General features: G+C 42.9%; 1 protein-coding gene across 4 annotated transcripts in view; it reads left to right on the top strand.

Moving 5' to 3' along the window:
- exoc4 (exocyst complex component 4) overlaps positions 1-25,953 on the top strand; it is a 298,065-nt gene that overhangs the window by 144,184 nt on the left and 127,928 nt on the right. The window contains exon 12 of one of the 4 annotated variants that reach the window (XM_083654562.1): positions 1,759-1,805. The exons of the other annotated variants lie outside the window; for them this stretch is intronic. Within the exon in view, the coding sequence (XP_083510688.1) occupies positions 1,759-1,780 (22 nt within the window). The 3' untranslated portion in view covers positions 1,781-1,805. Of the gene's footprint in view, positions 1-1,758; positions 1,806-25,953 lie in introns of those variants that run through there. 4 annotated transcript variants of the gene reach the window in all.

The following is a 25,953-nucleotide window of genomic DNA, read 5'->3' as shown; positions in this document are numbered from 1 at the left end:
GAATCTTTATAAGAAAAGAAAACAAAAAAGGAGAAAAACAAAAAAGAACATGCTTCCTGCTCATACTTTATAATGCATATTTAATAGTTGTACATGATTTATTTATTTATTTATTTATTTTTTATTTATTTTTTATTTTTTTACTTTTTTTTTTTTTATTTTTTTTAATTGTCTTTGTTTATTTATTTATGTATTTATTTTATTTTATTTTTTTATTTTTTTTCCATCTTTTTTTCCTGCTTCATGATCCATAAATAATGACAATAATACATGATTAATCTGCTTCATGATCCATAATTATGACTATAATACATGATTAGTCTGCTTCATAATCCACAAATAATGACAATAATACATGATTAGTCTGATCCACAAATAATGACAATAATACATGATTAGTCTAGCTCTCTATACCTACTTATCGTCTTGTTTTTAAACAATCTTTTGAATGCACTGATCGAACCACACATCGTCAAGTCCCCCTCACAGGAATTCCACAAGCCTACCTATATTTGCAAAGCTTGTGAGCTCATTGTGAGTGATAATTATTTCTAACACACCTGGGAAGACAATTATAACTTGCTAATCAGATTCAGTAAGTGGTGATGAACTGAAGGGAACAAATTCTGAGTATTGGAAGAACATGCTGGTGTTCATGTTGCCATTATTATTATTAATAGTAGTAGTATGTTTTTATTTTGTTATTTTTTTAATGTATTTATTTTTGCTTTTATGAACCATCGCTGCAGTCCAAAGTGATGAGGCATCATTGCATGCTCTGTGGCTTCTTTCATGTAGAAGATGCTTCATATGAAAATATAAGGGGAATGAGTTGATGCATTGACCTGGTTTAAAATGTGTTGCACAGTAAGAGTCATGCGACGCCAATGGAATATAGCCTAAATGATTTGCAGAGACTGAGGCTCTGTCTGTAACGCAAGGAAACGAGGAATTAAGGTGGCAATTCTAGGTAGGAAGTTGTCATTTTTATGTTTTAGGCTGTCTGAAACCAGTTTTATACAAAAGGTGACTGAATTTGCAACCTTTCCAGGTACCTATTTTGGCCCAATTCGTAAGGAACCATCAGTGGTACCTTTGGTGGGTTAGGGTATACCATGATGCATTGCGACCCTTCCAATCGACGAAGAAGAATGACGCTCTTCCCCCGGAATTTCCGTTAATGGCGGCGCCCAGAAAACCTACCGCATCAGAAAAAAGCTAAACAACTATTGGCTAAATAACGAACATCATCACTTTCTTTGGATTTTTATTTTAGCATGGTCAATAACGTCAACCATTACTTCATTTTACTGCGACAGTTTGTTATTAGGGTGTCTGAAAAGTCACTTTTGCGGGTCAGTAGGAAACGTCCTACTTGACTGCGATCTGGACAGCCTAGCAAGGTTCCTAACCAGGTTGCGCAGCAGCCAGCCAGGACTACAGTAACGTTAACGTAACTACGCAAGCAAGCCGAATAGCAGCATGGCAGACGACGGTGCGTTCACCTTCAAGTGTAAGTTGAGTTTAACTTTTTAACCGTGCTTTATTAAATGATTAGCTGTCATAACTTAGGTACTCGTTTGTTGGTGAATATGTAACGTTTCCTGTAACGTTATATCGATAGGAAGAAATCATTTAGGTAACGTTATGCACGTGTTGTTAACGTTAGCTACCAGTATGCAGTCATGTTTTGGATTTTTAGCTAGTGGCAGCGACCGTCCGTTTGCTGTTGACACTGGCAACTGATTTATTTTATAGGGACAAAACAAGATACAGCTAAGCTGATCAAGTCCAGGATGCAGCACAGCCAAGTTTTCACGGGGGGCAGGAATTCGGCCTGCGATGGATGGAAGTAAGTTACACACCTAGTACTGTTGTACTGTACAACAGTGAACACCACCGATTATTATGCTCTGGGTGAAGCTTTAGGAAGGACAGAATAGCCAGTAACGTTATGCCCAGTTCTCCTGAAACTAGGGTTACTTGTCAACATATGCCATTTCTCCTTGCCATAGTAGACCTGAGTGTATAGCACACTAGCAACACCCACGTTGTAAGTTAAATCATTGGTTTTACTACATTTATGTGATATTCTGTTTGTGTTTTGTGTATGTGTGTGTTTTGCAGACAAGTACTTGCTGAGATTGGGCTGGAGGGTAAAGTTGATTGGAAAACTGCCCACAAGAAATGGGACAACCTGAAGACCCATTACAAGGTATTCATTGTATAGAGCAGTTGTTCTCAAATGGGGGTCCGGGGACCCCCAGGGGTCCGTGGCACTTTGCAAGGGGGTCCGCGAAAAGTTTTCAGGAAAATAAAAATAAAAACGTTTTTGTTGTTGCAAAAGCTTCATAGTTCAACGGAAATATGTTATGCTTTAAATCTAAAATGGTTCAAATGATTACATTCTAATCTAACAAACCTATCAATTTAAAAGTCGAGCACGTTACCGTGGAAACAATAAAGCTTAGCCCAAAATCACAAATCAGAATGAGGGGGCCCCCAGTATATTTTCTATCTTGTAAGGGGTCCTTGGCTGAAAAACATTTGAGAACCTCTGGTATAGAGCATTAGCCACAGGCCACCCTATGTCAGTACTGCAACGCAAGTGTCTTTTGTTTACTTTATGCACTGTTGTCTAGAAACTGAAGGATCCACCAACCGGTAGTGGTACGGACCGTGGTGAAGCCACACCGGCCACCTGGCCTTGGTACACCCTGATGGACCAGGCCCTGGGGAAGAAGCATTCGATTACGCCTGCGGTGGTCCGGGCCACGTTGCCATTGGAGGGTGTGCCAAAGCCAGCAGCTGGACAGGAGAAAGGCGATGGAGCACAGGAGGAGGAGGCGGAGGCTGGAGGGTCAGGAGGTGGAGAGAGAGAGGCAGGAGAGCCAGAAAGACCACAAGAAATGGCCCCGGCCCCAGCACAGAGGAAGCGGCGTCGCCTCGCCGATCTGATTGAGGAGGAGATGGAGCGTGAACGAGAGAGGCAGGCGCAGAGGAGGAGGGATGAGGCAGAGCGATCCGATAGACTCTTCTCTATCCTAGAGAGATTTATGGATAGGCGTTGAGCATTTTCTTTCTAACTTATTTTTAGTTTAAAGGAGAATATTTAATCCAGAAGTGTTGGTACACAGGTAACCTCAGGTTTACATACAATGTACAACTTCAAATACAATAAGAGACACGGGCAGGAAAAACGCAACGCGTTTCAACCTCACTGGGTCTTCGTCAGCCTTCAGCCTGATGAAGACCGAGTGAGGTTGAAACGCGTTGCGTTTTTCCTGCCCGTGTCTCTTATTGTATTTGAAGTTGTACATTGTATGTAAACCTGAGGTTACCTGTGTACCAACACTTCTGGATTAAATATTCTCCCTAAAAAGTAACCAGTAAGCTCCTTTTTCCACTTTTGATTCTATGTTGACTTTGAGCTTGCTTGCTGCCACTTTCTCTGCTCCTAGTTTAAAGGAGAACAATGCTGATTTATTTTGCACATGATCTCAGACATCTGAAAACTGCAAACAGTTTTGCAGGCATTCATTTAGGTTGACATTTATTGAGAGTTGGTCTGTGTTCATTTGTGGAGGCAGTGAAGTCATTCATGGACAAATGACATCACTCACTTGAACTCAAATTAACTTTAAAATCTGTCAAACTAAATGAATGCCTGCAAAATTGTTTAGAGTTTTCAGACATTTGTGAGATCATGTGCAAAATAAATCAGCATGGTTTTTCAGTGAAGTTCTCATTTGCATTTTGTTTCATAAACAATGCAGATTGATCTCACACATATCTGACAACTGTAACCAATTCTGCATGCATTTATTTAGACAGTTATTGAGAGTTGATCTGTGTTAAGTTGTGGAGGCAGTGTTGTCATTAATGACATCACTCAACTTAACTCAAAATCAACTGTCAATAACTGTCAAATGAATGCCTGTGAAACGGTTTAGTTTTCAGATATTTGTGAGATCTTGTGCAAAATAAATCAGCATGGTTTTTCAGTGAAGTTCTCATTTGCATTTTGTTTCATAAACAATGCAGATTGATCTTGCACATGATCTCACACATATCTGACAACTGTAACCAATTCTGCATGCATTTATTTAGACAGTTATTGAGAGTTGATCTGTGTTAAGTTGTGGAGGCAGTGTTGTCATTAATGACATCACTCAACTTAACTCAAAATCAACTCTCAATAACTGTCAAATGAATGCCTGTGAAACAGTTTAGTTTTCAGATATTTGTGAGATCATGTGCAAAATCATTCAACCTTTTTTTTTCCTCTCTGAAGGTCTCGTTTAAGATGATTTCATGTTGGTCTTTTGACCTTTTACTTAGGTTGAATCAACCCAGTTCTGTATCTACAAATGTGTGATTTTTCACCCAAGCCTTGTTTTTGTAGTAGTTCAATAGCTTAGCAGTTGAAAAATTTCAGATATGACAAACTTAGTCTGTTTAAAATGAAAGAAAATACTGTTGAAATAAGTTAGACAAGGACCTAACTGTATTGTTTTCTACCATGTTTTGGAAAATAAACACGTTTTGTTAAACCAGTAAATTGCTCAATTTCAAATATTACAGCAAACTGAAACTCAAATATTGCAACTGATTAAATCATGTTTATTATACAACCCATTTACAAACTATTTACAACAAATTTAATAAGAATTACTATTTACAATAATACAAGGTCACCTGTGGTTTGTATCCAAACTGAGGAGAACAGAGAGGCAGAGCCTCTAGCCAGCAGCTCAACTGAACAGATGAAAACATAAGCTGATGGAGAGGACTGTGGAGTATCAGAACCAGCCAGGATCTTAGATCCAGCTAGTAATTTACAACCAACTCGTGATGACAAGACTTCAGACTCTTCTGAACCGGAGACTGAACACAGTGATGAAGAATGGATGGAAACTAGTGAACCTTATTCAGGTTTAGACTCACAGAAAAACAGTGAAGTTCTTAGGAAGAAACACGTCAGCTGCTCAGATTGTGGTAACATTTTTTGTGATAAAGCACAGTTGAAAAGACACATAATAGTAACAACAAATTTAGGAGAATTAGCAACACAAACAAGTGAGGGGGTACTACTCGCATGGCAAAACAGCTCAAGGGGTACACAAAACAAAAAACCCTCAACTGAAAATGGGTTCTCAGTGCCGTGCGTAGCCATGTCCACCGACCACACCCTGGAGAGCGCTAACTTGTGCTGACAGACGGTCACGCAGGCCGTTCCCGTTCATCTCTCCGGCGACTTGTGCCTCGCCCTCGTCGTCATCTTCAGCAGGGTCTGGCACATCTTCCTCCTCCATGACGTCACCCACTCCCAGGCAGATGTTGTGCAGCGTGGCGCATGCCATGATGACATCAGGAACAAAGGTGGAGTGTACCTTAGAGTGAAAGCAAAGATTAATTCAAGGATAATGTAGTATTTTCTTTGAATTTGCTCACTTGCTGCTGTCATTCTCACAGTTTGTCAGCAATGAAAAAGAAAATTACCTCCAGGGCCTGCAGGAAGATGGCTCTCCACCGGGTCTTCATCATTCCAAAGGCTCGCTCGATGATGCTGCGAGCCCTGGCATGGTGGGTGTTGAAGCGCTCCCTCTCTACACCTCTGACAGGTCTCCTGAAAGTAGGGATGCACCGATATGAACATTTTGGCTGATACCGATATTAACATTGCTGTTATAGCCGATATTTACGATCTATATAAAAACACATTTCCATGATAATCAAATTTGGTATATACCGGTACTGAAAAAACATGTAAACACTGATTTTGAAAAAGTAATGCATGTCTTTATTTGAAAAACATTTTGGAAAAGCCCATAAATCATAGATTTCCTGCATTATTTCCTCTCAATGTGAAAAGTTTTTTACGATAACAGATATTAACCTCTGACCGATACTGATTTGTAAAAAAAAAACATCGGCTGATATCGATATGATTGCCGATATCGTGTACCTGAAAGGAGTTATAAGGGCCAGTGGTCGCTCCAAACAGGGGTAGCCACTGTCCCCGAGGAGGAAAGTGCCAGGGGGAGGGTAGGCAGAGCGGTAGATGGGACTTCGCCGCAGCACCCTTGCATCATGGACCGACCCCGGTGATCCCACATAGAGGTCCATGAACCGCCCCCTGCTGTCACACACCGCCTGCAGCTGGATGGAACAAAACATCTTTCTGTTCCTGTACAGGGGTTAAAGCAAGAAACACAAGAAAATATTATTATTATTATTATTATTATTATATCAAACTAAATGAACGACTTCAAAGCAGTTTACAGTTTTCTGATATAATACTGATGTTCTAATGATACAAAGCTGGTTGAAAATGGGCGGAGTGTTCCTTTAAGCCTTGCCTGTAGCATTGCGCGTCCTCTTCTCCAGGAGCCTTGATCCTAACATGACAGCCGTCAATCGCCCCACGGGCATTCCTGAACACTGGGTGCCTGGCCAGGCGAGCGAAGCCATCGCCGACTGCCCTGTGCTCCTCCTCCGTCTGTGGCAGACGGATCACCTGAGGGGCAACGCTGAGGAGTTCCCCCGCCATCCGGTGGACCAGCAGGTGGACTGTGGAGCGCGGGATGTCAAAAGCCCTGGATGTCACCCTATAGGTACAGATGGAGATTGAGACTGTCACGCGATAAAAGCAATATGTTACGAATGTATTATCGACTCGTCTTTCCACCAGATAATAGAAAAGTATTGATAGTGGTATCGATAAAGACTCACAGATCTTTAAGCCATTGAATTGAATTTATTTGCCACAATATGCAAGATTACATACGAGGAATTTGTCTTAGTGTTCAGTATGCCCGAAAATGTAATTAATATCAGTAAAAATTTACTACCCCATCCTTACCTGTAGGACGCACCAGCTGCCAGCCAAAAGAGGAAGACCAGCACTTCCAGCTCTGGTCCCCAGCCATGGTGCCGCTGAGGGTCCATTGTTTGGAGGAGGGCTGTGATGGACAGGATTCATACAGCTTTATAAGAATAAAATTCAAGAACTAAAATAAAATATTTCCCAATCTTTCAACACTTTGTACGAACCCTGGATGGAGCCTCGGTGGAGCCGGAAGTCTGGACGTGTGTCCTCCCCGTCAAAGTATATGCGCAGAAGGGGCACGTGCATGTTAAGCCGGCAGTAGGTGGTCAAGATCTCCTGTTGGGGGAGGTGTACATTTTAAAACTGATGAAATCTGTTGAAAGTTTAAGCCGTTTATGTCAACCAATAATTTATTTGCCATATGCATACACATTTATTTATTTCCTATGATAAAAATGGGCCATGTGATTTTAAATGTCTATTTATGGTATTATCTTATTCTATAAAGAGTGACATATTAACCAAAGTATACAGTGGTGAACATTTAACCATCTCAATGTTAAATGTTTAATCAATTACTGTACCCATCTGTCTTCAATTGTATTAAATCCTAATACCTCAATTTACCAATCTGTGTTATAATTTATTAAACTGTGATTGATCTGAATTGAATTGAATCATGTAAACTATCTTGGTCGCTATCAGTCATGTGGGAATGGTGTGGGATGTGGTTCACCTATAGATAGCATCCTAGTTCGTCTTTGAGACATTTTACCCGCTAAATATGTGTTGGTGCAATGGCCTATACCCTGGGCACAAGTCAATAGCATACCGGTACTAACTTCACCACACCAGAGCATTCCAGCATCTGATACCAACTAGCGTGAATCAGTAAGCCACACAAACGAATGAATGAAAATGAGTGAAACACGTCCACACCGCACTTGTGCTTGTCAACAAAATGTAGCCTACACATTTAACCGTTACAAAAGGTGACATGTTGGTCAAGTATTGGCAATCATATTTTTTCTTTAAATTTCCTTATAAAGTTAGCTAGCAACTTCGCTAACTAACGCTAACACGTTAGCGTCATGCTAATGCTAGGCCTACCTCGTTTCGGTCTGTAGATGCAAGTGCTGCCCAACGCCTCAAACGTATCATCCTCACTCTGTCCTCTTCGGCCTCTTCCTCCGCCTGGTCATTGAAATAAAAATGAATAATAATACAAATAAAAATAAAAAGTATCTCCTCTTCTTCCATGGTAAGTGTGTGTGACAGTCTGGAACCCGCCAAGTCTTTTCAAGTCAACGCTGTTCTTCAGGAACCAGTGAACCCGTCTTCTTCTTCTTTTTCATTCAAGTTTCCGGCAGTGTAGACGTTACTAGGCGTATCACTGCCCTCTACAGGACAAGGATAAAACTGCTACCTTAAACCGTTAGGCTGTCTGAAACTAGTTATTTTTCAGTCACCTATTATTAAAATTAGCTACCTAATTAACCAGGTACCTATTCAGGTATCAGGTGATATTCAGTTTCCTTGCGTTACAGACAGAGCCTGAGTGTATGTGAGGTGGGTCACAGTTTGTCAAAAGTTTAAGTATTATACTTTTTTAGGCACACCACAGAAGCAGGGAGTTTTGTTTTCATAGCCTGTCTGGATCTTTCTCAGGTATTTTATTGTTCACTGATGAAGAACAGACAGAAAAACAAGTTTGATGAATGCTTTGTTTGTCAGAGCACTGCCACAGTAACACACTGTCTGTTGCATGGCAGGAGAGACAGTAACACACTGTCTGTTGCATGGCAGGAGAGACACAATACATTGGTCTTGTGATCCACACAAGTTGTGCAATCTCACAGCTTTTACGATGCTGATACACCAGGCAATTTATTGGGCAGTGTGAACGGACAACAAAGTGAAACACAGGATTGAATTTCTGTTCAAAGTCAAACATGTTCTTGTCCAGGCAACAAGATTGTTTTGATCAAAGTCACATTGCTGGGATAACTTTCCTGGCAACATTGGTGCTCAGAGTTGCGTTGTGTGTGTGACCTTTGTTGTCTGGGAACATGGTCCAAATACAAAGACTCCTAATGCTCCATCACAAATTTTGAGTTTTGAAATCCAGCCTTAGGCCGTGTGTCCATATAGCGTCTTTTCCTGGCATGAAAAAAAACGCTATATGGACACAACATTTGATCAAATTGCCCTGGAAATGATCCAAAAAAAAAATCCGAAATATATTTCACAGGGGCAAAAGTGGCCCTTGTTTAAAAAAGTTAATTTCCTACCCTGTTTCAGCTCATTTTTGGGGTTGTAGTCACCCTCGTTAAGTCGGGCAATCCTGTAGCTTCATTCAATTCAATTCAATGTTATTGTCCACAATGTGGAAATTTGTCTTTGCCTTCACAGGTTTGCTTGCACACATGGAAAGTACAGTACATGCAACAAACAGCAGAATACAACAGTATACAGCACAGGAAACGACAGGATACATAATACAACATAGAACAAGATGCACAATACAGACAGCGATAACGGACAGGGTTCTGATGTGGATGATGTTTATGAAAATTAGCAGATTTATTGCATTTGGTATGAAAGATTTTTTGTAGATGTTCTTGGTTGCTGCAGGAACTGTGTAGCGTCTTCCTGAGGGCAGTTTTGTGAACTCTGTGAAAAGGGCATGTACAGGGTCAGACACAATTTGTCTGGCTTTTCGTGCCACCCGTGTTTTATAAATACATCCCAGTTGTTCCTTTTCTTTCCCAATAATTGTACTCGCCATGTTTGTAATTCGGGACAGTCTATTTCTGTTCTTAGCTCCTAGATTCCCATACCATGTACACATGTCAAAGGTCAAAATACTTTCAATAAGACTCCTGGAGACAGTCTCCAGAATAGCTTTGCTTATTTTGTATGAATCCAATTTCCTGATTACATACAAACGCTGCATTGCTTTCTAAATATGTATTCTGTGTTGGCTGTGAAACTTAAATTGGAGTCAAAGAAGGTTCCTAAGTATTTAAACTCTTCTACTGTTTTAACAGGCTGGTCATCAATCAAAACAGGTGTAAAATCATGACCTACATTGCGGTGACTCACAATAACCAGCTCCCTAGTCTTAGCTCCGGGCACTGTCTTCACACCATTTAACAAGTTCATCAATATGATGAAAATATGTAGATTGATTAGCTGTCTCCCCTGTCTTCATAAGGCCAACTAGCACCATATGGTCAGCATATACAATTGGCAGATTGCACAGATTAATAGGGCTGCTCAATCGTCCCTATTTTCATATCATCCAATCGTGGTCATTAGAGATTGGCGATTGATTATCAAATCGCCATAATCTATTAATTGGCTGTCATTTTAATTATTATTATTATTTTTGATAAAGAGACCTATTCCTATTTAATGGCATTAATAATGTGGAGGGGAAAAACAATCGATCATATTATTGAATACAGTGTAGCGTAGATTATGCATTTATAAGATAAAAGATAAAAGAGAGACCGACCATGCATGCGTTGTGAAACCGCCTCGCGCTTGCTGAAACTCTTCATGACTTTTTTCCTGCTGTCTCCTTTTTCATGTTCATTTTGGATGATTTAACACCGGCTGTAAGATAATGTAACTGTTGCACTCTTTCAGGTTGGAGGAAACTTTTGAACGAGATCGCCATGAGCCATGTTATTCACAGGTGCGTGTACGGCTCCATATATATAGCTCAGTGGTACGGCTGCAGAGAGAACACGCAAAACCGCTTCTGTTTCTAGCCTTAAAAATAAAAGCACACAGTGCAAAATAAACTTAAATCACTCATAGCCTTAACTACGAGGAACCTCCATAAAATAGCTTACACACCAAAAAGACTGGTTGTAATGTTACGATTACATATGGAGTGAAACTAGTCTAAAAGCATTACTCAAAAATTATATTAAGTTTAACCTTACGTTAATTTTGAAAGCCTGCTGCGGAAGAAATACTTTTACATTCTGGCTCACTTGACGGTGCTCGTTGAGGAAGCAGGAGAGGAGCAGAGGACGGCTCCCCCCCCTCGTGTGGATTCATCTCTAACTGTACAGTAGGGTGCAGCTTCTAGATATTATATTTATAACTAGGGCTGGGTTCAAAAAATCGATTCTCCGATTTTTAATCGATTTTTATTTTAATCCTCGATTATCGATTCATATGTCCAGAGATCGATTTTTTTATTTTTTATTTTTTATTTTTTTAAATAAACAGGCTAAAATATTATGCTGTGTGTGGTAGTTGAAACATAGTTTCAAGTTGACGTTTATTTATGTTTGTAGTTGAAACAAAAACATAAATACTGTAGGCTACATGAATGGCAATGTTTGATCATTAATATCTACTTTTAGAAATTATATAGGCTGAAATCAAATCACTGTGCATAATTGTGAAAGTGTCTTTATTGACAGATGAAAAGGCTGTTATTTACCCTTTGTCACCACCTGGTGAGTAAATATATGTGTAACTAAAACCATTAAAATTGACAACAGGTCTGCAACTTTTTTTCCCCGTGTATCTACTTGGCTGGTTGGGAACCCCTGTGTTACATAACTGGACATGTAATTCAGGGTACAGATCAAAAAACATTTTGAAACATATTGAAATCGATCGAATCGGAATCGAATCGAATCGAAATTAATCGATTCGCAACCTTGTGAATCGGAATCGAATCGATTCTTGAAATTTGAACCAATACCCAGCTCTATTTATAACGTAGTGCTGTAAGGTTACGCATGGCTTTCCCCCTCACTCGCGCTGATTAACAGAGCTCTGCCAGAAACATCTCTTAAGTGTACAGTAGGGCGCAGCTTCTAGATATTATTTTTTATAATAAAATTAAATAAAAAAATTAAATATAATAAAATTTATAATAAATTAGTTCAAATCGCCTTAAATAACGATGTAGAAAAGCCAATTGGCGATCACTCTCATTACTGAAGGAGACAGTGTTCCTTCACCTCAAACAGGTGTATGCTGTATGCACATAAACAGTATTAACATGCAGCATGGAGGTCTAGTGTGAAGTCGTACTCACACATACACACACGCTCTGCCAGCTCTCTCTCTCTCTCTTCACTAATCTTTTCTCACTGGTTCAGGAGGATTTTCCTCAGTAAACAGCAGCACACTTTCTATCCCACAGCCATTCAAGACTGGGGATAAAGGCTGGGAATTAGAGATCAGGGAGAGAGGGGGTTTTATACTGGGAAGGTCAGAGAGAGAGAGAGAGAGAGAAGAAGAAAGAAACTAAGAACAGAGAAGAGAACAGATGGGAGGGAAAAAAAGAGTGATAACAGAGACAGGTGGAAGGAGAGTAGTACGAGACAAGAGAGGCGTCCGAGTAGTGCAGCGCTAGATTCCCTTTTGTGTTTTCAGGTCCCAATAAACCAACGCAAACGCAGGTCAAATTGCCACACAAGTTTGCCGTTTTATGCAGGGAGCATTGTTGTGTAAACTGGGCCTTACGTAGATAGCATGTCCGCTTGATTAGCACCGTCTAGTCCAGTTAGATGCTGTTGGAGACTTGAGATGACTAAACAGTAATAATGTGTGTGATTGTGTGTAGGCTGTTATATAGGATGTCTGCTGGGAGTGCCATGCTAGCCAGCTATGAATCTATGAAGTTGCACCTACCTGGCTGTCGCTAGCCATGGCAACTGCCATTTCTTTTCTTTTATCTCTGTGCTGCCCTCCCCACAGAACACCACACACACACACACACACACACACACACACACACACATGCACACACACACACACACACACACACACACACACACACACACACACACACAATGTTGTAAATAATACCACTGGTTTTATCGCTTTCCAAAAGTGCAACTTCAGCCACTTTCTGGTGAGGTGCAGAGTTTTCAATCTTCTCATGACTTACACGCGCGTGCGCGCACACACGCATTGATGCATGGAGAGACGACACACATAATACATAGACACACTCGCATGTAGTCACACACACACACACACACACACAATCACACACACCACACAAAGGTATTGTGCAGGAGATTAGATCCATCATTGCGGGGGTCTTTTCTCTGGCTATAAAAGGTGGATAAACTCTTTGATTGTGTTTATCCATCCCATAATGGAATCAGACTCTGTTGCCATGGAAACCAGCCCAACAGGCCCATGCCACGCTGACAGTCGTCACTCAGGGCTTAAGGGGGGCTAGTTTGTCTGAATGCTCAGCAGTGCACTTCTTATGAAGTCGGCTTTGATGGTCCCTGAGGGTTTGGGGCCTGTGTGGAGGCAAACGCTGGACGCTGGGAAACGTTGCCAGGTCTGATTAGAGGCAGAAATTGTGCTGGAACACACAAAGACAGACAAACCTGACGCACACACATACGCACGTGCGCGCCACACACACACACACACACACACACACACACACACACACACACACACACACACACACACACACACACACACACACACACACACACACACACACACACACACACACACACACACACACACACACACACACACACACACATGTCTGAAGCTGTGCCAGAAGACCAGGTCAGCATTACACAGATGTTCACACAGTCCCACCAATGTTGCCCCCCGCAACGCGTGATTGTCTCTGATTGGCTGTGTTTGAATGGGATTAGTTGTCTTCTCATGAGATTTGTGTGTTCGTGCGCGTGTGTGCACATGTGTGCGGCGCGCGCGTGTTGTGTTACCATCAACGATTTAATGAAAGGGAATCATGTGGCTCCATTTGAAGGTCTACAATAACTGAATTAAGCCTAATATGGTTCCTCAGACCTGTTGCTATGAAAGGACACAAGTGGGAGACAGAATGCCCTGAATGTCACTGAATGAATGCTGGAGGGAGCTGTTGCCAAGAAGGGAATTACTGAACCACAATGAAGGGAATAGGGATGTTTAAAAAATGTGTTGCTCTCTGCCACTCCTCTTTTTGTCTTTGTTTTCTCTCTGTGATGTGATCAGCTACACACAGGTAGCACAGTGTTTTCTCTCTGTGATGTGATCAGCTACACACAGGTAGCACAGTGTTTTCTCTCTGTAATGTGATCAGCTACACACAGGTAGCACAGTGTTTTCTCTCTGTGATGTGATCAGCTACACACAGGTAGCACAGTGTTTTCTCTCTGTAATGTGATCAGCTACACACAGGTAGCACAGTGTTTTCTCTCTGTGATGTGATCAGCTACACACAGGTAGCACAGTGTTTTCTCTCTGTAATGTGATCAGCTACACACAGGTAGCACAGTGTTTTCTCTCTGTGATGTGATCAGCTACACACAGGTAGCACAGTGTTTTCTCTCTGTGATGTGATCAGCTACACACAGGTAGCACAGTGTTTTCTCTCTGTGATGTGATCAGCTACACACAGGTAGCACAGTGTTTTCTCTCTGTGATGTGATCAGCTACACACAGGTAGCACAGTGTTTTCTCTCTGTAATGTGATCAGCTACACACAGGTAGCAGTGTTTTCTCTCTGTAATGTGATCAGCTACACACAGGTAGCACAGTGTTTTCTCTCTGTGATGTGATCAGCTACACACAGGTAGCACAGTGTTTTCTCTCTGTGATGTGATCAGCTACACACAGGTAGCACAGTGTTTTCTCTCTGTGATGTGATCAGCTACACACAGGTAGCAGTGTTTTCTCTCTGTAATGTGATCAGCTACACACAGGTAGCACAGTGTTTTCTCTCTGTGATGTGATCAGCTACACACAGGTAGCACAGTGTTTTCTCTCTGTGATGTGATCAGCTACACACAGGTAGCACAGTGTTTTCTCTCTGTGATGTGATCAGCTACACACAGGTAGCACAGTGTTTTCTCTCTGTGATGTGATCAGCTACACACAGGTAGCAGTGTTTTCTCTCTGTGATGTGATCAGCTACACACAGGTAGCAGTGTTTTCTCTCTGTGATGTGATCAGCTACACACAGGTAGCACAGTGTTTTCTCTCTGTGATGTGATCAGCTACACACAGGTAGCACAGTGTTTTCTCTCTGTGATGTGATCAGCTACACACAGGTAGCAGTGTTTTCTCTCTGTGATGTGATCAGCTACACACAGGTAGCACAGTGTTTTCTCTCTGTGATGTGATCAGCTACACACAGGTAGCACAGTGTTTTCTCTCTGTGATGTGATCAGCTACACACAGGTAGCACAGTGTTTTCTCTCTGTGATGTGATCAGCTACACACAGGTAGCAGTGTTTTCTCTCTGTGATGTGATCAGCTACACACAGGTAGCACAGTGTTTTCTCTCTGTGATGTGATCAGCTACACACAGGTAGCAGTGTTTTCTCTCTGTGATGTGATCAGCTACACACAGGTAGCACAGTGTTTTCTCTCTGTGATGTGATCAGCTACACACAGGTAGCACAGTGTTTTCTCTCTGTGATGTGATCAGCTACACACAGGTAGCACAGTGTTTTCTCTCTGTGATGTGATCAGCTACACACAGGTAGCACAGTGTTTTCTCTCTGTGATGTGATCAGCTACACACAGGTAGCAGTGTTTTCTCTCTGTGATGTGATCAGCTACACACAGGTAGCACAGTGTTTTCTCTCTGTAATGTGATCAGCTACACACAGGTAGCAGTGTTTTCTCTCTGTAATGTGATCAGCTACACACAGGTAGCAGTGTTTTCTCTCTGTGATGTGATCAGCTACACACAGGTAGCACAGTGTTTTCTCTCTGTAATGTGATCAGCTACACACAGGTAGCACAGTGTTTTCTCTCTGTGATGTGATCAGCTACACACAGGTAGCACAGTGTTTTCTCTCTGTGATGTGATCAGCTACACACAGGTAGCACAGTGTTTTCTCTCTGTGATGTGATCAGCTACACACAGGTAGCACAGTGTTTTCTCTCTGTGATGTGATCAGCTACACACAGGTAGCACAGTGTTTTCTCTCTGTGATGTGATCAGCTACACACAGGTAGCAGTGTTTTCTCTCTGTGATGTGATCAGCTACACACAGGTAGCACAGTGTTTTCTCTCTGTGATGTGATCAGCTACACACAGGTAGCACAGTGTTTTCTCTCTGTAATGTGATCAGCTACACACAGGTAGCACAGTGTTTTCTCTCTGTGATGTGATCAGCTACACACAGGTAGCACAGTGTTTTCTCTCTGTAATGTGATCAGCTACACACAGGTAGCACAGTGTTTTCTCTCTGTGATGTGATCAGCTACACACAGGTAGCACAGTGTTTTCTCTCTGTGATGTGATCAGCTACACACAGGTAGCACAGTGTTTTCTCTCTGTGATGTGATCAGCTACACACAGGTAGCAGTGTTTTCTCTCTGTGATGTGATCAGCTACACACAGGTAGCAGTGTTTTCTCTCTGTGATGTGATCAGCTACACACAGGTAGCACAGTGTTTTCTCTCTGTGATGTGATCAGCTACACACAGGTAGCACAGTGTTTTCTCTCTGTGATGTGATCAGCTACACACAGGTAGCACAGTGTTTTCTCTCTGTGATGTGATCAGCTACACACAGGTAGCACAGTGTTTTCTCTCTGTAATGTGATCAGCTACACACAGGTAGCACAGTGTTTTCTCTCTGTGATGTGATCAGCTACACACAGGTAGCAGTGTTTCCTCTGTGATGTGATCAGCTACACACAGGTAGCAGTGTTTTCTCTCTGTGATGTGATCAGCTACACACAGGTAGCACAGTGTTTTCTCTCTGTGATGTGATCAGCTACACACAGGTAGCACAGTGTTTTCTCTCTGTGATGTGATCAGCTACACACAGGTAGCACAGTGTTTTCTCTCTGTGATGTGATCAGCTACACACAGGTAGCACAGTGTTTTCTCTCTGTAATGTGATCAGCTACACACAGGTAGCACAGTGTTTTCTCTCTGTGATGTGATCAGCTACACACAGGTAGCAGTGTTTTCTCTCTGTGATGTGATCAGCTACACACAGGTAGCACAGTGTTTTCTCTCTGTGATGTGATCAGCTACACACAGGTAGCACAGTGTTTTCTCTCTGTGATGTGATCAGCTACACACAGGTAGCACAGTGTTTTCTCTCTGTAATGTGATCAGCTACACACAGGTAGCACAGTGTTTTCTCTCTGTAATGTGATCAGCTACACACAGGTAGCACAGTGTTTTCTCTCTGTGATGTGATCAGCTACACACAGGTAGCACAGTGTTTTCTCTCTGTAATGTGATCAGCTACACACAGGTAGCACAGTGTTTTCTCTCTGTGATGTGATCAGCTACACACAGGTAGCAGTGTTTTCTCTCTGTGATGTGATCAGCTACACACAGGTAGCACAGTGTTTTCTCTCTGTGATGTGATCAGCTACACACAGGTAGCACAGTGTTTTCTCTCTGTGATGTGATCAGCTACACACAGGTAGCACAGTGTTTTCTCTCTGTGATGTGATCAGCTACACACAGGTAGCACAGTGTTTTCTCTCTGTGATGTGATCAGCTACACACAGGTAGCACAGTGTTTTCTCTCTGTGATGTGATCAGCTACACACAGGTAGCACAGTGTTTTCTCTCTGTGATGTGATCAGCTACACACAGGTAGCACAGTGTTTTCTCTCTGTGATGTGATCAGCTACACACAGGTAGCAGTGTTTTCTCTCTGTAATGTGATCAGCTACACACAGGTAGCAGTGTTTTCTCTCTGTGATGTGATCAGCTACACACAGGTAGCACAGTGTTTTCTCTCTGTGATGTGATCAGCTACACACAGGTAGCACAGTGTTTTCTCTCTGTGATGTGATCAGCTACACACAGGTAGCACAGTGTTTTCTCTCTGTGATGTGATCAGCTACACACAGGTAGCACAGTGTTTTCTCTCTGTAATGTGATCAGCTACACACAGGTAGCACAGTGTTTTCTCTCTGTGATGTGATCAGCTACACACAGGTAGCACAGTGTTTTCTCTCTGTGGTGTGATCAGCTACACACAGGTAGCACAGTGTTTTCTCTCTGTGATGTGATCAGCTACACACAGGTAGCACAGTGTTTTCTCTCTGTGATGTGATCAGCTACACACAGGTAGCACAGTGTTTTCTCTCTGTGATGTGATCAGCTACACACAGGTAGCACAGTGTTTTCTCTCTGTAATGTGATCAGCTACACACAGGTAGCACAGTGTTTTCTCTCTGTGATGTGATCAGCTACACACATGTAGCAGTGTTTTCTCTCTGTGATGTGATCAGCTACACACAGGTAGCACAGTGTTTTCTCTCTGTGATGTGATCAGCTACACACAGGTAGCACAGTGTTTTCTCTCTGTAATGTGATCAGCTACACACAGGTAGCACAGTGTTTTCTCTCTGTGATGTGATCAGCTACACACAGGTAGCAGTGTTTTCTCTCTGTAATGTGATCAGCTACACACAGGTAGCAGTGTTTTCTCTCTGTGATGTGATCAGCTACACACAGGTAGCAGTGTTTTCTCTCTGTGATGTGATCAGCTACACACAGGTAGCACAGTGTTTTCTCTCTGTGATGTGATCAGCTACACACAGGTAGCACAGTCATCTCTCACAGTTGAAATGAATGGCAGTTGTAGGTCCATTGAAAATGAAATCTTGGAAAAAAGAAATGTATGTTTCTCATCTCTATAGGCCAGTCATTATGGTTTAACCCTGAACAAATTGATACAAAAGATTTCCCAATGGATTCTGGTACCATTGGACATGCTAATACAGGTAACATACTAAAACTATAAGAAAATCTGACTTCCGAAAACGGGTTATTTTCAAGATGGCGGCTGCCAGGAGCTTAAAATTGCTATATGTCAAATACTGTTCTATCTAGAAACATGGTTTTGGTGTCTACATCTAGGTTTTAAGGCTGGTCGTGACCCCAAGTGAGGTCGCCTGGTATTATGGGGTCACCTGAAAAAAGAAAAGGAAAGAAAACAGTCATCTCTAAGTCAATGGTTCCCAACCTTGTGGTTGCCTGGAATTATAATAGTCTCTACTGTAAGTAAGTCTGTGGTTCCCAACCTTGGGGTCACGACCACAAGTGGGGTCGCCTGGAATTCAATTGGGTTCACCTGCATTTTTTAAAAATCTATTAGTATAATTTATTAGTTGTTGTTTTTTGCACCACACACAATTTAAAACTTCGAAGACTAAGCGGATTAGGGCTACATGAAAAATGTATTTGAGTTCTTAGATTAAGTCCGAATTCTGATAATAAAGTCCGAATTCCAAAAATAAAGTTAGAATTCTGAGATTAAAGTCAGAATTCTACTAGACCAGTGGTTCCCAACCTTTTTACACCAAGTACCACCTCAGAAAGTAGTTGGCTCTCCAAGTACCACCATATGACCGACGTTAAAATACAGTCTATTCAGCCAGGCCCGTAGCCAGGGTTTGAGAAATACCGAGGTCATTTTAGCGCGGCGTGGGGGGACCAGGGGGGGCTGTGCACCCCCGGATAGAAAATTTTGTCCATTTTAAAGTAAAATGCTTCAATCTGGTGCACTTTGAGAGCAAAATGAAGAGGCTAGATCTATAAAGAACTACATACATCATGTTAGATTAATATCCTCTTTACTGTGCTGTTGCTTTAAAATGATACAAAAAATAAATGTCTCCCCATATGATATAATTTATATTCTGCATACAGGTCACATGGCAGAATACTGCTCAATTAAATACAATGGCCCATCTACACAAACATCACTTACAGGGGAGTTACTTACCCATTCACTTCAATAGAACTGTCCCCAAAGTCTAGCCCCAATCTAGCCTCAATGCAAAATCGGAATGTTGTGAGTTATCTCTCTTCTATAGCACACAGAGAGGAAGCAAATTGTTGCATTTCCGATCAACTGTCGCATTAAAACATCAATGACACATTAATAGATCTGGGGACCGAGGTCATGACCTCGGTGTCCTCAATGGTAGCTACGGGCCTGTATTCAGCTATGCACAGTTCACGCAGGAGGCAAATTTATTCCAACCTGCAGCCTATGTGCAACCTGCAGCAGCTGCACTTGTGCTGGGTTGACTGCTGTCTTCACCTCCTTGTGCTTCATCGTTGCTGCTCTCCTCTACTACAGCTCTTTTACGATTCCCTCCCGTTTTGATCCACTTCATAATTTAAACATTGGGATTCCAGGGATCAAGTACCACCAGCAGGGGGGGCGCAAGTACCACCTACCTTGAGAAACACTGCCAATAATATTAATAATAATTATTATTATTTCACTTTCACATGTTTGAAAACTACTACTAATGACCACCATGGATTTTGCACAAAAACTTAAAAAAAAAAAAAAAAAAATTTCACAGAGCCTTCCAAGTACCACCAGCAGGGGTCGCAAGTACCACCTACGGTACGCGTACCGCAGGTTGGGAACCACTGTACTAGACGTATGGAGTGTCACATGGAAGTGAGAGACACGCAATCCATGCAAAAAGAAAATGTTTTGAGCTTTTATCTTCTGTGCGGTTTTTCTCCTCGTGGAAGACGGTTATTTTTGACAAATCCACTTTGTCCACCCAGCCGCTTACTTAAAAAATCTTGGGGTGTGCACGGCCAGGCGAAAACTCGCCACACGGGAGCCTCGCAAAGGGACGTGTCTGCTGGTGTGACGTCACGGTCCTCGCGGATGCGCCAGGTATATAATTTGCACTTTAAGAGGGTAGGCTACTCGGGACGAGACATATCTGGCGTCAGCCCTTGTTTTTCATAATGACTGGTCTACTTGTCCTTCAGAGTGTAATGTCAAGGTGAAGACAGGAGATTGTCAGATATTCTCCTATTGTTGTTCCCTCACACTGTTTCACACACTCCCTTCTGCCCAATCTCTTCTTTGCATTCAGTCTCTGTCCTTTCTTTCCCTCCATCTCTCCATCCCTTGACGGCATGAGCTGCCACTCTGTGTTACCGTCGCATGAGCGAGCGCCAGCCCCCACATCACAGCAGCCTTTGATTGGCCGGGCCTTTCCAGGTCGGCGAGCCGCTGCCTGATAATAACCTTGTTTGATTGCTGGAGCAGAGATGTAATTGATTGATCCGCTCGCCCCATGTCTGGGGGTTTGGCTTCTGAAGTAGCCCGGATGGGTGTGTGTGCGGGGGTGGAGGTGGTAGTGTTGATTCTCAAGGGGAGCTGTAGATAAACAAGAATGCATGCACGCACGCACACGCACACACACACACACACACACACACACACACACACACACACACACACACACACACACACACACACACACACACACGCGCCAAGAAATACTGGACAGATACACACATACCCACACACTTATTGTATTATATAGTGTGGTTGCAGCAGTTACAAAAGGTAGCAAAGGGTTTGCGGGAGGTGGTGGATGACGGTTGTTTTTCCAACTCTGGGCCAGCACATCTGCCTTGTGTACTTTTCCAAACAAATCCAACAACCAATCAACAAGTCAACAAAGCTCATTATAATTCTCCAACTCCCTCTGAAAAGATTGTTTGTGATCTCTTAATTGGTGGTTACATAAGCTACGCCATCTTTCTACCGTTAATTATCCTCATAGATAAATGGTCTCCACTCAATCCAGCCTGCAATCCAATAGTGGCCAAGCAGAAGCCAGGCAGTTATAGGAGACAAATTGGCGCTAAATAAAAATCAAAATGTCTCACAGCTAATAATTGGAATTTGAAAATGTTTACATTTGTGTGTGTGTTTGTGGACAATATTAAAGGTTACAGTAAGGTCATGCTTTTCTTACATCCTGATAAGAATACTCTCTCTTTCTCTCTCTCTTGATTGCCCTGTGTTTGTAATTTAATTTGTTTAGTTTAATTTAATTATTTAATCAGTCATTCACATGATGTCACACTTGGGGGTATGAAGAGAGTCAAATTCAGCCAGTCATTGACTACGTTTACATGCACACAATATTCCGGTTTTTGGCCATATTCAGAAAAAGACAATATTCAGACTAAATGAATAATCCACTAATATTCCCATTTCCATGCAGCCGTGGGGGAGAGAGAGATGCAGGTAGAATCAGCAGAGTTTTGTTCTGTTCAGAGCAAACAGAGGAGCCCTGACTGTATTCTTACCCGCATCATCTGGTCCATTTCAGGAGCTTGCTGCTGAAAGGTTTGGTGTTGCGATATCCACGTTTTTCATATTAAACATAGGCTACGTTGTTAGGCCAGAGATGCGAGAGATGATGGATTATGATCATATCGCCTCTTCTAGCGCTTCCAGCACACATCAGCTAACCGCAAACAGGCAAGATGCTTCGCAAACTGTGGTAAAAACCCTGATTGAGACGCATATTCCGAATGCGCTGCATACATGATCAAAGAATCCTCCTAAAACCCGAATAATACTGGAATAACCCACGTCTTAATCTGAAAATGCTAAATTCGGAAAAAGGGCAAATTCGGAAAAGGCAATACTGGAATATACTGTTTACATGACCCTTATCAAATTCGGAATATTGTCATTTTCAGAATAATAGTGGAATATTGTGTGCATGTAAACGTAGTCATTTAGACAAACTTTTTATTTGAATTTGAGTTGCTAGCCTTTAATTTCAACCTTCTTGTTCTGACTTCTTGGGTAACCCCCCCCCCCACACACACACACAAATGCAAACACACATCTGTACCTCAGTGAAACTGATTACCAACCAGTTGAAGTCACGGTGTGCCTGTTGATTGTGCAACCAGTGGTAAAGTCAAACTGGCAGACTTTGATTGAGTAACTATGTACAGTACAGTCTTTTCTTCTCTTCTCTTCTCTTCTCTTCTCTTCTCTTCTCTTCTCTTCTCTTCTCTTCTCTTCTCTTCTCTTCTCTCCCTCCTCCCCTCCCCCCTCCCCTCTCCTACTACTACTACTACTACTGCTACTTTATCCTCAGCAGTGGTTATATGGTTAATTTGACAGGGCAAAAGTTGTGCTATGTCAATATCATATCTTTTTTGTGCTGCCCGGGTGGTGTAGCGGTTTATTCCCTTGCCACCAACGCGAGGTCCGCAGGTCGACAGTGGAGCAACGCCTGGGACGGCTTAGGCAGGGGAAATTGGACAAGTACAATTGGGAGAAAAAGGGGAAAAATCACAGGGGGGAAGTATAATTAGTTTTTCCAGTGGTTTCACCTACTAGCCTGGTAAACCATCCAGACCACATTCACTCACATTCTGTTTTATTCCACGGACGTGTCTGGCCTCCAGCCCGGGGCGGGTGTTTTTCAGAAACTACAAAGTGCACAGGCCAACCAGGGGCCTGCCTCGTAGTTGACATCATAACTGGCCAATCAGGGATGCCCTTGGCAATACAGTAATGGCTGCTCCCAGGACTCTGCGGCTCCCAAAGCAACGGCCAGTAATTTCAATGTTTCTGGAGTTTACACAGCCGTAAGTGCATTTATTGCAGAAATAGACTTAATAACATCAATTAAACAGTATGTGCCAGCGGAGTTTCTCTGCACATTCATGTACAGAACATCACCATAGTGCAAAAGAGGCAAGAAGGTGGCAGCAACCAATCGTCTCCTTGCATTGAAGGAGAAACATGATTTATTCTAAAGATCAACAAAGGCAGGACTGCAGTAAAGGCAGGGAGTGTGGGGAGGAGTGTGGGGAGGGGGTGAGAGGCTCATACATAAATAAAAGGTCATATTTAAATACATATCTATGAGATTCAGATCCTAGACTATTGCCTTTAATCCACAAGAAAGGTTACTGATGTTTTGACATTTTAAGATAAGCTTTTGGGCAAGACAGTATGGGGGGAAAAGAACACTTGTCGAATTACTCTTCAGGAGAGGGAGAAACAATGTAAGCGTTGAATACTCAATATATCTCAGCATTGCCCCATCATTCTCCTTTTTATTACCGCAATAAGCCAAGTATGTGAAGTAAACCTTTGGGGCAAAGTAGAACCTCTCAACACTGAGCTGCAATGCTTTGCTGAAGGCTTGATAAACAGTGGAAATCTAGAGCGTTCACCATAGCCCCCTCTGGCTGTGAGCCTTCCTTCTCTACAACCATTTGGCTAAATTCATTACATCCATCTGAAACAGAGCCCACATCCTCTGCAATGAAGATTACACTGGAATTTCAACCTAGAACAGAATAGACTATGAGACGGCAACAAAACCAAGGGAGGTGGGGAGGGAAGGGAAACAGGCGAAAATCCATTATGTTTGATGTTACTGTCTCACCCTGGCAGTGAATGCTGGTGGAAAAACCCTGTGAAATGACATTAGGGCCGTCTTGTAATGTGATTTCTGCTATGTGTGAATATGAGATCTCTAATGGATTTCAGCACATTAGAGCAGTCTTTATCTGTAGTATTTATTCCCCACGGTTTCAAATGCAATTTGCTAAGTACAACGTTTCGCTCCTCTCTAGCTCACTTGCTTTCTGGCTGGAAGGGATGTGGGGGAGGATTATATTATTCTTCTTTTGGGCGGTCGAGATAAAGATATCATGATAGATATTGGAGGCACAGCACTTCTGACAAATTCATATAATATTCTTTCTGACAGATACTTTCTTTCTATAATCAGCCTTTTCCCTGGATGTCTTTGAGACAAAGGTGGCAAAGGCTGGAGAACGTGCGTGACATGTGCGGCGTACAGGCTGGAGAACGTGCGTGACATGTGTGGGGTACAGGCTGGAGAACGTGCATGCCATGTGCGGCGTACAGGCTGGAGAACGTGCGTGACATGTGTGGGGTACAGGCTGGAGAACGTGCATGCCATGTGTGGCGTACAGGCTGGAGAACGTGCGTGACATGTGCGGCGTACAGGCTGGAGAACGTGCGTGACATGTGCGGCGTACAGGCTGGAGAACGTGTGTGACATGTGTGGGGTACAGGCTGGAGAACGTGTGTGACGTGTGGGGTACAGGCTGGAGAACGTGTGTGACATGTGTGGGGTACAGGCTGGAGAACGTGTGTGACATGTGTGGGGTACAGGCTGGAGAACGTGTGTGACGTGTGGGGTACAGGCTGGAGAACGTGTGTGACATGTGTGGGGTACAGGCTGGAGAACGTGCGTGACATGTGTGGGGTACAGGCTGGAGAACGTGTGTGACGTGTGGGGTACAGGCTGGAGAACGTGCGTGACATGTGCGGCGTACAGGCTGGAGAACGTGTGTGACATGTGTGGGGTACAGGCTGGAGAACGTGCATGCCATGTGCGGCGTACAGGCTGGAGAACGTGCGTGACATGTGTGGGGTACAGGCTGGAGAACGTGTGTGACATGTGTGGGGTACAGGCTGGAGAACGTGCGTGACATGTGCGGCGTACAGGCTGGAGAACGTGCGTGACATGTGTGGGGTACAGGCTGGAGAACGTGTGTGACATGTGTGGGGTACAGGCTGGAGAACGTGCGTGACATGTGCGGCGTACAGGCTGGAGAACGTGCGTGACATGTGTGGGGTACAGGCTGGAGAACGTGTGTGACATGTGTGGGGTACAGGCTGGAGAACGTGTGTGACATGTGTGGGGTACAGGCTGGAGAACGTGTGTGACATGTGTGGGGTACAGGCTGGAGAACGTGTGTGACATGTGTGGGGTACAGGCTGGAGAACGTGTGTGACATGTGTGGGGTACAGGCTGGAGAACGTGTGTGACATGTGTGGGGTACAGGCTGGAGAACGTGTGTGACATGTGCGGCGTACAGGCTGGAGAACGTGCGTGACATGTGCGGCGTACAGGCTGGAGAACGTGCGTGACATGTGCGGTGTACACGGTTTGTGTGCACATCCATTTTCATTTTCAACAAAGGTGGAGGCCAGTAATACGGAGGTGGCGCACCTTTCAGTTAGATGGGCAGGGAAACCCATGATAATATGTGCGAGGGTATAAAGCCAAGAACATCGCCACCATATGGGAGTGTGGTTCTGTGTGTTTGTGTTAGTGCAAGTGTACATTTATTTATTTATTCATTTATTTATTTATGTGAATTATGAATGAATCCAGGATGTCTTTCAATCAACAACATCTTGGGGTGCACATGTGCTCAGTATTTGTACAGCAGCGATATGCCATTGTGTGTGTCATTGTGTGTTTGTGTGTGTGTCATTGTGTGTTTGTGTGTATGTTTGTGTGTGTGTGTGTGTGTGT

The sequence above is a fragment of the Poromitra crassiceps genome, assembly GCF_964638095.1.
Source record: "Poromitra crassiceps genome assembly, chromosome: 2".
NCBI lineage: Eukaryota > Metazoa > Chordata > Actinopteri > Beryciformes > Melamphaidae > Poromitra > Poromitra crassiceps.
This window is presented reverse-complemented; position numbering and strand designations above follow the sequence as displayed.